Here is a 12,475-nt window from a genome sequence, read left to right as displayed (position 1 = left end):
AAGCGGCTGGCGCTGGCGGCTGCATTTTGTACGTGTTTGTGAAGCGCCCACCTTGTGCGTCGATGCTTGCAAAATAGCCATCGACGAAGGAAAAACCATCAAAACGGTTGGGATTTAATCCCTAGCGGCCCGGGCTAAGCATCTGCACTATAGGTGCACCCGTGTTTCTTTTTTAAGAAAAGTATACTTTTAGTCCCTCAACTTTTCGCTGAATTTAGTTTTCGTCCCTCAACTCTAAAACCGGACAGAGTGCACCCCGAACTCTCGAAACCGGTCATTTTTCGTCCCTGCGACTAAGTCAACCCGGTTTTGACCATGTGTGAACAGTACATCTGATGAACAGTAAATTCAAATAAATAAGCAAAAACAATCAAAAAAATCTGAAATTTTATGACATCGAAGATACTCAGGTACGCCACGTGCGTGCAAATTTTTGTCATGTTTGGAAGTTCGAGGAGCTCGCAGCAAAAAAAGCAAAGTAAATCTACTCTAAACTGAACAGTAAATTCAAAACAATTAGAAAACAAGTCAAATTTTTTTTGAAATTTTTTGGCATCGAAGGTGCTCGGGTGGGCAAGTTGCGTGCAAATTTTTGTGGAAAAATAAGATCCGAGGGTTTGGAAACCACCTGTAGCGGCATACACACGTATGCTATTTTGTTTTTATTGGCACGACCTTCTCGGATGTCATTTGACCACGAAAATATATACGCACCTTACACACCCGAGCATCTTTGATACCAAAAAAATTCAGATTTTTTTATTTTTATTTTTTTGAATTTACTGTTCACTTCAGAGTAGATTTACTTTTATTTTTTTTGCTGCGAGCTCCTTGAACTTCCAAACGTGACGAAAATTTGCACGCACGTGGCACACCTGAGTATATTCAATGTCATAAAATTTCAGATTTTTTTGATTTTTTTGCTATTTTTTTCAAATTTACTGTTCATCAGATGTACTGTTCACACGTGGTCAAAAACGGGTTGACTCAGTCGCAGGGACGAAAAATGACCGGTTTCGAGAGTTCGGGGTGCACTTTGTCCGGTTTTAGAGTTGAGGGACAAAAACTAAACTCGGTGAAGAGTTGAGAGACGAAAAGTATACTTTTTTCTTCTTTTTTCAGCTTACCCAAAGTTGAGCATGATTCTTTCCATGGGCATTGGCATGCACAACAGTATGATGAGTTCCATGAAATGCTCTGCCTAGTAAACCCATTTGAAGGCGCCAAACGTCCTGTTTGCATGCAGCGTGAATTTGGCATTTTGCCAAGACTGTTCATGCACCCGTGTGCAACTGTAGCTAGCTCCCCTGCTCCAGTAGCCAGTGCTGCCATTTTCTATCACGTGCAGCAAAGATACAAGGTGCCCGTGTTTGGCCGCCTACGAGCAAAAGCTTCTCCCATCGTCCTCATTGGCCGTGCATGCCCGCCGCGTAATTTGTCGCCAGAAACGCCGCGCGCGTACACGTACGCACGACAACAAGTTCATGTATGTAGTACGTCGTGCCATAGCTATATTGCTACTTTGCCACCTAGCAGGAATCTCCATGCAGATTTATCGAAAACAAAGACCACCACAAAAACAACATTTGATTTGACGTGCATATTTGATGTAATAACATAGTATATTATGAAACAGAGGGGTAGTCATTGGGTCTGTCTACGACAGATCTAGATGTGACATTATGACATAGTTATGTCACATCTAAACTGACGTCCACTTTGCTTATGGTCTATTTTTTTTATTTCTTGTTGCTGCATTATATATTTGTAGATAAACTGTAGATTATATATACGCTTGAGCACATGTAGCGCATACACACGTGCAAACACGAACACACGCACCACTTTTTTTAGTACGTAGAGCAATTCACGGCCTTTGCGAATGGGTGAGAATAAGATAGCGAACATATGATTATACGATGGATCGATCACGAATATTATGGATGAGCACAAGGTACATATATAGGTAGCAAGCGCTAGTTTGAGTACATGATATCATATCGATCGTGCCTCTGGTAGTCTACTAGTAGTAGTCATTGATCGTAGCTAGCTTGATGTGATATTTATTGTCGCGATCGACCGTGGAGATGAGATGACGGTTGGATCACGGGCACTTGTGGCGGCCGTTGTGCGTGGTCATGTTGGCGTAGCAGGGGCAGACGCCCTCGTTGCCGGCGGTGCCGGGCGGCACGCAGTCGCATCGCCGGCAGCACGTGTTGCACGCCCTGTTGCACAGATTCGGCCGGCTCGACTTGCTGCACCGGTACGAGCACGCGCTGCCGCAATCTGCAAATATTTGTAAGAGTTAGAAGCGTAGATATATCTGCCGATCGATCAACTCGGCCGGACTAGCAGATGAATCCCATGCATGCGAGTGTGCTTACCGACGGCGTGAGCTTGTCCAGTGGGAGCGGTGGTCTGCGGAAGAGGAAAATGAACAGGGTCAGAGTTTAGCTAGGCAACCATATATAGCATGCATGTACTGTGGAAGAGGCTAGCGCCATGGATCAGGTGATCACCTCGACAAGGAGCAGGAGGACGACGAGCGCCGCGCACATGAGCACCCTAGCTTTGCCGGCCATCGCGAGGGGCCAGGAACCGCCGGCTGGTTTGCTTCGCTCTCTGCCTGCTTCTCTTTCTCAGGGGAAATGTGGGAATTCTTGGCTTTGGTAGCGAGGGGGCGAGGGCCACGTTTTATAGGCCGGGCGGCCGGAGCAGCGATCAAGGATATTCTGTTATCCCTTCCCATACTTTGGGCCTGTCGCAATTAGCGTAATCAGGCCATTATGAAGAAGGATTGTAATTGCGTTTGTTTCCCTGTACATCTCGTGTATATGTTATATATGTATATGAGATAATAGGAAGGTCAGGATTGTGTCGTCTATTCCCAAACTTTCATTGCTTTTGCTATTCATCGGTCACCTGAAAATGTATTCTGTTTCAGTCAATTTTTACTATGGCCTGGAACAGCCCACTGTCCATGTAACTGGCTAGGCTAGCAATACTGGGCCGAAGCTACTCCACGTACAAAGGCTCTATATCGGGAAAAAAAAGAGATTAATTAGCGGAGTGCCCCTAGAAAATGATTAATCAGCGGAGGCATGCAAACGTGCGGGTGTGTGTACGTACCATTTTGTGTGCTGTGTGCATGCGTGCACGGATGTGTATATGTTGTGTGCGTGTGTTCACGCGCGCGCAAAATGTGTTGTCTAGTGTTGCTGTCACTAGTACATTTGTGCCTGTGTCTGTCCGCATGCCGCATGCGTGCGTGCATGTCTATAAGTGCGTGTGCGCATGCACGAGTGAAAGAGAGAGAAAAATGAGGGAGCGACACTATGATACGGAATGCAATTCAGTTTCGACGTGTCGTGAGACGACTAATCATGTTATTTTGTGGTTTGAGCACTACGTATGGCACGACATATATGCGTGCAAGTTATCCTATTATATGATTGTTTTTGCATATTGCAGATCAACACAATTTCTATTGATTTTGTTTGCAATTTTTTGGCCATTTTTAAATTCTTTCTTTTTTAGGGTAATACCAATGCCCTTAATTCATCCTTCCTTCGAATAAATTTTGTTTTATTTTTATTTTCCATTTTTTTTCAAGTAACACCACTTTCATGATCATCTTCCTTACATTGAAATTTATATTTGAAATAAAATTCCCTTTTTGGTTAGTATTTTTATATGTCTCTGTTTGCTAGTAAAAAAAGTGACTTGGTGCAAAAAGATCTTCTAATTTTTCTCTCGTGTGCTAATGCTTCATTTTGCTTAGTCAATGTTTGACCGTTGTATTTTCTCTGTTTAGGCGGAGACTGCTTTTTGTAATCATGTGACTACTTAATTTGTGTTAGGGACCTAAAATGAAATTTATTTTTAGCTAATCTGCTTAAATCATAATTATTATAAAGTTCCACTATTTTATGTTTGTTTTGCACAATAAGAGAGAGTGCAACTTTGTGTTATTTATGTGCACTTTATCAATATATTCTAACTGCCACATATAAGAAAAGAGTGTGACAATAATTATTTGTAACTTGTTCATGTTAGGTATGGTTGTATAATATAATATTTATTTTTTGTCATTCTTTTTTAGTATTAAACAACTCCCATAAACCAATCTTCCATATAAATAAGTGTGTTATTCTTTGCTTTTGTTCCTAACCTAACTTTGTACAAAAAGCTAAGTGGATTCATTTTTTTTAATTCTTTTTTGGTCATATTTTATCCTTTCTCCATTTTTTATTCTTTTAGGGTGATACCAATGCCTTTAATTCATTCTTTCTTAGAACAAATGTTCTTTTATTTTCATTTTGTTTTTTTCTTCTGTTTTAGATAACACCACTTTCATGATTCTATCTTACTTAGATTAAAATAGCTATTTTAAATGATATTTAGCTTTTGTTTTAGTTAATTTTGTCTATGTCTTCTGTTATTGGTAAAAAAAGTGACTGACGTGAAAAAATGCATCTACTTTTCTCGCTTGTGCTAATGTTTCACCTTTTTTTGTTCTTTAGTCAATTTCTTTTTTGGATTTTCTTTGCATAGGCGATAATAGTTTATTGTAATCATGTGACTATTTAATTTTTTAGGGACTTAAATGTAATTCATGATTAATTAATATACTTAAATCATAATCATTATTATTTGACTACTCTCCTCTTGTTTTGCAAAACATGGAAGAGTGTAAAGTTTTGTGTAATTTATGTGCAGTTTATTAGTATATTCTAATAGCCGCATATAAGAAACGAGTTTGACGATAAGTATTTGTAATGTGTTCATGTTAGGCATAGTTGTAATATAAATTTTCTTTTTAAATTTCTTGTCATTCTTATTAGGATTAAACCCCTCCCATAAGTCATTGTTCCTTAGAAATAAATGTGTCAAACTATGTTTTTGTTCATGATCAAAAGTTGTACTAAAAGGTAAATGCTATTTTCATTTTGAATTTGTTTTCGTCCATTTTTTATCATTTCATAGTTTTTTCTTCTTCTTTTAGGTAATACCAATGCTCTTAATTCATTCTTTCTTAAAACAAATGTTGTTGTTTTTTCCATTTTTTTTCTTTTAGGTAGCATCGCTTTCGCGATTCTATCTTTCTTAGATTGAGTTTGATAATTCTTTCTTCCTTAGAAAGAAATGTGTCCCCCTTTCTTTTTTTTTATTTATTCTTTGAGTACGATATGGCCATGCCTGCTTTGGATATGACCATAGATATTACGTGCATACATATATTTTAGTTTTTTTGTAATTATACAATATATTGTTGACAACAGAAGAACTACTATTTTTATCTTGTGCAAAGCTAAAGAAGATGGAGATTTGTACATGGCACGAATCAATATGCGTAATTACCTGCTATGTTTGTGAACTATTTCTAATCAAGTCACAATCACGAATTACAAAGTAAGATGAGCCTAGGCTCGTACATGTTGTAGCATCACCGGAGATGCAAAACTTGCATTCATTCACTTCTTCGGGCATCTACATGGATGGATGGATGCATGGTGCGTCAATGCTGGCAAGAAACGGGCCCATCACAATTCACAAGGCTCTTATCGGCTCCTCTGAAGTGCAGACTTTGTCCATTGGATATTAATTTAAAGGCATCTCTAACGACAACCCGTAAAAATTCTTCCGCATCCGTTCGTGAATAGGGACGGCAGTCTGCGGACATGGATGCGGGAGGATGCCATACAATGCTAGCCTTATATATTTCAAACTGCATTTTAACTAACCAGACGAACTTCATAAAAAGCGGCTGATATTCATCAAAATTTGGATAGAAAGTAACACAAATCATTCATACATAGCATGCAAATTAAGTCTAGTACAACAATGTCTCTAATTCGACTAGATCCCGAATGTCCAACAAGTTTTTCATGAACGGATCATGTCATTCCATACATACTCCCCCTCTAGCTTCATCCAACAGTGTGTGCACGTAAATGGCCGTCCCTCTGTCCTGTGGTACATCACGGTGGCGCGTACGGGTTACATATAATGTGTAGACCAACATTGAATGAATGAATGAATCAACAAGTTGAGAAAAATGAAGTAAAACTTACCATCTACTCCATGTCCGCGTGCAATGGCCACCTTGCCTTGAGATGACTGACCAAGTTGCAAAACTTGATGACATTGATCTCGATAGCGTGCAGCAATACGACAATGACCTCACGTTGAGTGGTTGAATGATATACGTGTCGTAGGGCGTAATGTGCTTTCGTGCATGAAACTTTTCATGCACTTGTCCCCAGAAGGACTCACCTGTGCTCCTGCCTATGAAATCCACGGATGCAGCCAACCGCGCATCGCACAACAACTCATCCTCCATGATCGAGTAGCTCACCATCCTTCGTACTCTAGAAAATGACATAGCATTTGAAAATAAGCTCAATGGCATTTGACCGAACGCCTGTTGGGCATGGTGTCCGCCATGGAGGTCGTCGACAGGGGGCAGACTGTACCTGGGTACAAACAGCATCATGCTGGAAAGCTCCGTTGGAACAGTGAGCGGGTGCGTAGATGCTGGTTGAGGACGTCCAACAATGCCTCTGTGGCGGGCCGGAGACGAACAACAGTGGTAGTGAAGGTGGAGGGTGCGGATGCAAAGCAAAAGGAGAAAGGGGCGGAGTGGAAGGAAATGGGACCGGGAGGGAGGATTTGATGGGTTGGGGGTGCCGGAGTCCTACGTTTCGGGTGTCCGGACTACCGCAAACCACCCACATTTTTGTCTCCAATTTGCGGAGAAATCGCATCCGGACCGCACCGCAGATTGATACAGGTCGACGTTGGATGGGCTCCGTTGTCGAGCCGGTTGCGGGAGGTTTACATGTTCGTCTTGGAGATGCCTTAAGGGCATAGAATAAAAGTGACTAGAATTTAAATAAATTTCAGGCACCTGGCATATAGATGCTCCCAACTTTCATGGTATCTATTCGATCCCTTCCCATAATTGCTTCCGCCTCGTCTCTCACGTCGACTCTGTCCTAGCCGTCGCCTTATCCTTCCTCCACCTCACGCACCCATCAATCTCACGTCTCGAACATGGGCAATGCCAAGGTCGATGCTCGCAACCCACTCGCCTTACTCTAGGCTCAAGTCCAAGTGATCTATAACTTCAAGTCCATCACCCCGGTCGCCCTTGACCTCACCACACCAAACTTCAGCAAGCGGCACACTTTCTTCCGTGTTGTGTCACCCAGTACGAGCTCGCGGATCATCTCGACACGGAGGCCCCGCAAGCCAATGACAAAGAATGGCTCCGCCTCGACGCCATCATCCTTCGCTGCTTGTAAGGCTCCATCTCCTTCGACATCCTCGAGCTGGTGATGGAAGGGGAGACTACATCGGTTTGAACGAGCATCATCGCCCTCTTCCGCGACTACCAGAAGGCACGCGCCATGTACCTCGGCAAAGAATTCCGCAACCTCCAGCATGGTGACTGCTCCATCACTGACTACTGCCACAAGCAGAAGATGGTGGTCGACGCTCCCATCACCGACGAACAACTCGTCCACAACACCCTCAAAGGACTTGACGAGGACTATGAGCACATCGCGACACACGTGCACGAAAACGCACACATACACACGTGCTCATATGAACATGTGTTAAAATATATCATCCGTCTTTCTTTATCAGTTCGGACTTTTGAATGAACTGACTAAAGCAGGAATTCAATATGGTATCAGAGCCGGGAGGTCTTGTGATCAGACCCTATCAACGCAATATTAAAAAAACCGATTATGCGGCCTAGACAAATCCTATGTCTAAGGAGTAAATAAGCCTAGACGTGAGGGAGAATGGTGTAGATATATATTATCCGCCTCTCTTCATCAGTTCAGACTTTTATATGAGTTGGCTGGAGTATAAATTCAATACCATGCACACTAATTGTTTTAGTGCAATTGACGGCAATTACCACTGCGTGAGAACGAGATAGCAAACATGCTTACACGATGGATCGATCACGGATGGATGAGCACAAGGTACATAGGCAGCAGCACTAGCTTGAGTACATGATATCATATCGATCGTGCCACTGGTAGTCTAGTTATCGTTGGCTGTAGCTAGCTTGATGGGATATTTACTGAGACGCCATGATCTAGTATGCATTAGCCTCGACCGGCCGTCGAGAAGGCGGTTGAATCATGGGCACTTGTGGCGGCCGTCGTGCGTGGTCATGTGGGCGTAGCAGGGGCAGACATCCTCGTTGCCGGCGGTGCCGGGCGGCACGCAGTCGCATCGCCGGCAGCACGTGTTGCACGCCCTGTTGCACAAATTCGGCCGGCTCGACTTGCTGCACCGGTACGAGCACGCGCTGCCGCAATCTGCAAATAGTTGTAAGAGTTAGAAGGATATCACATATCAGTCGTCTGGTACCGATTGATCAAGTCGGCTGGATTGGCAAATGAACCCCATGCATCCATGCGTGTGCGCTTACCGACGGCGTGAGCTTGTCCACTCGGGGCGGTGGTCTGCGGAAGAGGAAAATGAACAGCAACCGAGTTTAGCTAGGCAACCAAAACGTACGTAGCATGCATGTGCTCTGGAAGATTCTAAGGGCATGGATCAGGTGATCACCTCGACGAGGAGCAGGAGGACGACGAGCGCCACGCACATGAACGCCCTAGCTTGGCCGGCCATCCCGCCGATTTGCTTCGCTTTCTTGTGATTTGCTTCTCTTTGCTCAGGGGAAATGTGGAAGAAACCTTTGCCTTTGCTAGCGAGGGGGCGAGGGCCACGTTTTATAGGCCGGGCCGCCGGAGCAGCGGTGAGGCTCGCAGTGGCGCACAGTGGTGGCACAGAGGCAGCACAAGCTCGGCGTGCGCGTGAGTGCACGCCCCCTGTCCCTGGTTCCGTGTTGGGCTCTCGGCTCTCCACGTATCACACAACTTGCGTGCCGAGTGCCACTCGTTGCGTCCATCAGCTTGGCTAAGTCTGTCCTCACTTTGTCGCCCTGATCACTGGACATATACGTTTGGCTGTTTCAGTGAGGGTCTGTACTGGACGTGTGTAATCCTGTCACACTCCGTGACTGCACACACCGGCGCTAATGAAAATACTCCTCCGTTTTTATTTACTACATATATTAGGTTTGACCTAAGTCTAATTTTATAATGTTTGATCAAGTTTATCAAAACCAATCTAAACCTTCACAATAAAAAAAGTATGGTACGAAGGAGTATGTTGAATTGATTCTAATGGTATTGATTTGGTATTGTGAATGTTAAATTCCTATTTTACAAACTTGGTTAAAGTTTAGAAAGTTTAACGCGAGACAAAGCTAATATGCGAAGTAAATAAAAATAGGGTGAGTACACCTGCATGACTTAGGGCATCTCCAATGGTGTACATCAAAAAGGATAGTCCGGACGTGTCCGCGGACAGAAGATAGGTGGGCTGCCATCCAATCTAGTGCACAAAATGTTCACCTCTCGTCCAATGAAGAGATGAGAGAGAAGGGAGGAGGAGGAAAATGTGGATTTATGGTGGGTCCAAGGCTTATCTGTAGTGTGTCCGAACTCTTTCAAACCATTATTACATTTGTTATCGATTTAGAGGAATTCAGACACCCAGATTGCTTCACAGACCTTTGATGTATCTATTGAATTGTTAAAAGTGTCCGGACAGTCCAGTCTAGACATCTAGAAGCATTTTGTTGTACGCCCTTGGAGATGCCTTTATGAGCTAGTTTGGTTCACATTTTTTATAGCACGCTAGTTTGGTTCATTTGAACTTTGAAGTACTTGCACTTCCATTGAACTTTTCTATGTCTCAACACCTGATGGGCCTTTGCCAGGATGGACCGTGTCATGGAAAGCCCAACTATCTCAGCCCTCTCCATATTTTGCCTTTCAAACGACAAGGCCTCTTTTTTTTGACAGCGAATAGACTTTATTCCTCATAAAATAGACAAGTCATTTACAAAAAGAAGAGAAATAAAGTCCGGGATAGAACTATCCCAAAATCCCGAAGATCTACTGGTAAGAGAATTTCTAGCTAGGCTATCTGCTACCTCATTCGCTTCACGAAAATAATGCACAAAGGAAGTCTTTGCAAATTCCAACTCCATTTGCTTACACTCCCTGATGATAGCCGCCTCAGGACCAAAGTATGTTTCTTGTTGATTAAAGGCTTCCACTGCAACCGTACTATCAGATTCAATGATGAGTGAATTACACCCAATCCTTTCTGCGAGAATCATTCCATTTCGAACTGCAATTATTTCAGCTGCATCAACATTACTAACATGTGGTATGAACCAATTAGCTGCTGCAATAAAATCACCTCTGTCATCGCGAGCAACAGCACCTGTAGCTTCAGATAAATTTTCAGCACAAAAGGAGGCATCAACATTTATTTTAACTGCCCCTCTAACTGGTTTCTTCCACATATGATCATGTTTTCGAACTGGCTGTTTAGGAGTTGTCGCTCTAACAAAGTTAGTGCAGATAACCTTAATAGCAGTAGCAGTGCGGTTAGGGGCCAGAATATTTTCTCCCTTCACTAATTGCCGTCGCTGCCACCAGATGTACCAGGCTGCAACTGCAACTAATTCAGGCAACGGCAACTCTCCTGCAGCAACTTGAGCCCTACCAATGATCTCCATGGTGACTGATCCAGACCGGTCTTCAGCAACCGCCTTTGTGATAACATCTACCAGACCAAGTTCAGACCAAATTTCAATAGCATGAGGGCAAGTGAATAAACAATGTTGGATGTCTTCAAACCCAACATGACAGATTGGGCACTCTCCACTTGTTGGGATATGACATCCCGCAAGAACTCCGGAACAAGGCAGTACTCCCCTAAGCACTTTCCAAACGAAATGCTTCACTTTACCTGGGATATGAAGACTCCAAATATGTTTCTATATAGTGTTCAGTTGGGAACTGCCTTGACCCTCCGGCCAATTCCATTGATGACCGAACTGATGTTCAAATTCCACGTGATAGGCCGACCGAACAGAGAATGTCCCTGATCGAGTACCACTCCATGCAAGAAAATCCTCTAACACTTCCACCCGAAGAGGTATTTGGAGGATTCGATGAACATCCACAGGCGAAAAAAGTGATTGAATAAGGTCAACGTCCCACTGTCCAGTGTGTGGATCAATTAATTCTTCAACTTTTCCCAGTAGTGTATCACCCCTTGGTGTTATTACTTTTCGAGTTTCACTTGATGGTATCCAGGGATCTTGCAAAATGTTGATTTTTGATCCCGTGCCAACACACCAAATGCAACCCCGTCTAAAGGTTTGGATACCTGAGACAATGCTCTGCCAAGTGTAAGAAGAACCCTTCTTCGGTCCCGCATTCAGGATGTTTCCGTCGGGATAATATTTTGCACTAAGAACACGTGCACACAAAGAGTCTGGATTCTGGAGCAGTCGCCAACACTGTTTTGCTAACATAGCAAGGTTAAAACTGTGAAGGTCCCTAAAGCCCATACCACCTTTTTTCTTTGGAACACACATCTTCCACCATGCAAACCAATGCATTTTCTTTTTCTCCTCCTTATCACCCCACCAAAATCCTGCAATCTCATCAGTAATAGATTTGCAGATCCCTTTTGGAAATTTAAAAACTGACATAGCATACAAAGGGATTGCCTGTGCAACTGATTTCAAAAGTATCTCCTTTCCTTGCATTGAGAGGACCTTTTCCTTCCAACCTTTCAAACGCTGACATATTCTATCAATGAGGTGTTGGAAGCAGTCACTACGGTCTACCCCAACCATGGTGGGCAAACCTAAATATTTATCAGAGAGCGCTTCCATCAAAATATCCAACTCCCTACAAATATCTTCTCTAACACTAACACTAGTATTGGGGCTAAAAAAAATACAAGATTTTGCATTACTCACCAGTTGTCCCGAACTTCCACAATAGGTATCCAACACTCTTTTCAAAGTATTAACATTATGAACATTAGCCCTCATGAGAATCAAGGAATCGTCAGCAAAAAGGAGGTGGGATATTGTAACACCCTCGATGCGACTATAGCTCCCACGTGTCGAGGCACGACTTAGAGACATAATCGCATTGAAGGCATAAGTCGCAAGTAAGGTAATCTTTACACATCCCATGTAATATAATAATAAAGGGGAGACAACATAGTTGGCTTACAATCGCCACGTCAATCAAGGTACATAAATAACATTACATCATCCAAACACTCATGGCCCGACTACGGCGCCAAAATAAAAGATAACCCAACATGCGACACGGTCCCGATCACCCCCAACTGGGCACCACTACTGATCATCAGGAAAGGAAACATAGTAACGCTGAGAGTCCTCGTCGAACTCTCACTTGAGCTCGAGCGCGTCACCTGGAGCGGAATCGTCAGGCCCTGCATCTGGTGTAATAGTAAGCTGTGAGCCACAGGGACTCAGCAATCTCGCACCCTCGCGATCAAGACTATTTAAGCTTATAGGTAAGGCAAGGTAAATATAAGT

General features: G+C 43.3%; 3 protein-coding genes across 4 annotated transcripts; all 3 read right to left on the bottom strand.

The window, feature by feature from the left end:
- Nucleotides 1–1,912: 1,912 nt before the first annotated feature.
- LOC125535618 (cypmaclein-like) lies at nt 1,913–8,693 on the bottom strand. 2 transcript variants are annotated; one of them, XM_087539108.1, is made up of 4 exons: nt 8,685–8,693; nt 2,520–2,627; nt 2,385–2,418; nt 1,913–2,286 (listed from the first exon to the last, which is right to left on the bottom strand). In XM_087539108.1, the coding sequence occupies exons 2-4, from the start codon at nt 2,580–2,582 to the stop codon at nt 2,105–2,107; spliced, it is 279 nt and encodes a 92-aa protein (XP_087395234.1). In that variant the 5' UTR covers nt 2,583–2,627; nt 8,685–8,693; the 3' UTR covers nt 1,913–2,104. The 2 variants fall into 2 exon arrangements, with proteins under 2 accessions (XP_087395234.1, XP_048554637.1); XM_048698680.2 differs by lacking the exon at nt 8,685–8,693 and having other exon boundaries at nt 2,520–2,676.
- On the bottom strand, nt 7,950–8,658 carry LOC125535613 (cypmaclein-like). Its single transcript, XM_048698676.2, has 3 exons — nt 8,596–8,658; nt 8,456–8,489; nt 7,950–8,342 (listed from the first exon to the last, which is right to left on the bottom strand). Exons 1-3 carry the CDS (start codon nt 8,656–8,658, stop codon nt 8,161–8,163), a joined length of 279 nt encoding a protein of 92 aa, XP_048554633.1. The 3' UTR covers nt 7,950–8,160.
- An 876-nt stretch (nt 8,694–9,569) lies between the features above and the next one.
- Nucleotides 9,570–10,624, bottom strand: LOC147991726 (uncharacterized). Its single transcript, XM_087538783.1, has 2 exons — nt 10,096–10,624; nt 9,570–9,616 (listed from the first exon to the last, which is right to left on the bottom strand). The coding sequence occupies exons 1-2, from the start codon at nt 10,622–10,624 to the stop codon at nt 9,570–9,572; spliced, it is 576 nt and encodes a 191-aa protein (XP_087394909.1).
- Between the last annotated feature and the right edge of the window lie 1,851 nt (nt 10,625–12,475).

This window comes from Triticum urartu, chromosome 1A, assembly GCF_056163025.1.
Source record: "Triticum urartu cultivar PI428250 chromosome 1A, HENAU_Tu73, whole genome shotgun sequence".
Taxonomy (NCBI): domain Eukaryota; kingdom Viridiplantae; phylum Streptophyta; class Magnoliopsida; order Poales; family Poaceae; genus Triticum; species Triticum urartu.
Note: the sequence above shows the minus strand (reverse complement) of the source record. Positions and strands in the feature narration are given on the sequence as shown.

Excerpts from the sequence above, each read along its gene's own strand:
- LOC125535618 (XM_087539108.1), bottom strand. The coding sequence starts at position 2,582 with ATGGCCGGCAAAGCTAGGGTGCTCATGTGCGCGGCGCTCGTCGTCCTC. Across the intron at positions 2,419-2,519 it reads TCCTCCTGCTCCTTGTCGAG|ACCACCGCTCCCACTGGACA; the intron begins GTGATCACCTGA and ends CCTCTTCCGCAG. Across the intron at positions 2,287-2,384 it reads TGGACAAGCTCACGCCGTCG|ATTGCGGCAGCGCGTGCTCG; the intron begins GTAAGCACACTC and ends AAATATTTGCAG.
- LOC125535613 (XM_048698676.2), bottom strand. The coding sequence starts at position 8,658 with ATGGCCGGCCAAGCTAGGGCGTTCATGTGCGTGGCGCTCGTCGTCCTC. Across the intron at positions 8,490-8,595 it reads TCCTCCTGCTCCTCGTCGAG|ACCACCGCCCCGAGTGGACA; the intron begins GTGATCACCTGA and ends CCTCTTCCGCAG. Across the intron at positions 8,343-8,455 it reads TGGACAAGCTCACGCCGTCG|ATTGCGGCAGCGCGTGCTCG; the intron begins GTAAGCGCACAC and ends AACTATTTGCAG.
- LOC147991726 (XM_087538783.1), bottom strand. The coding sequence starts at position 10,624 with ATGGAGATCATTGGTAGGGCTCAAGTTGCTGCAGGAGAGTTGCCGTTG. Across the intron at positions 9,617-10,095 it reads GGCGGCTATCATCAGGGAGT|ATACATCAAAGGTCTGTGAA; the intron begins GTAAGCAAATGG and ends ACAATTCAATAG.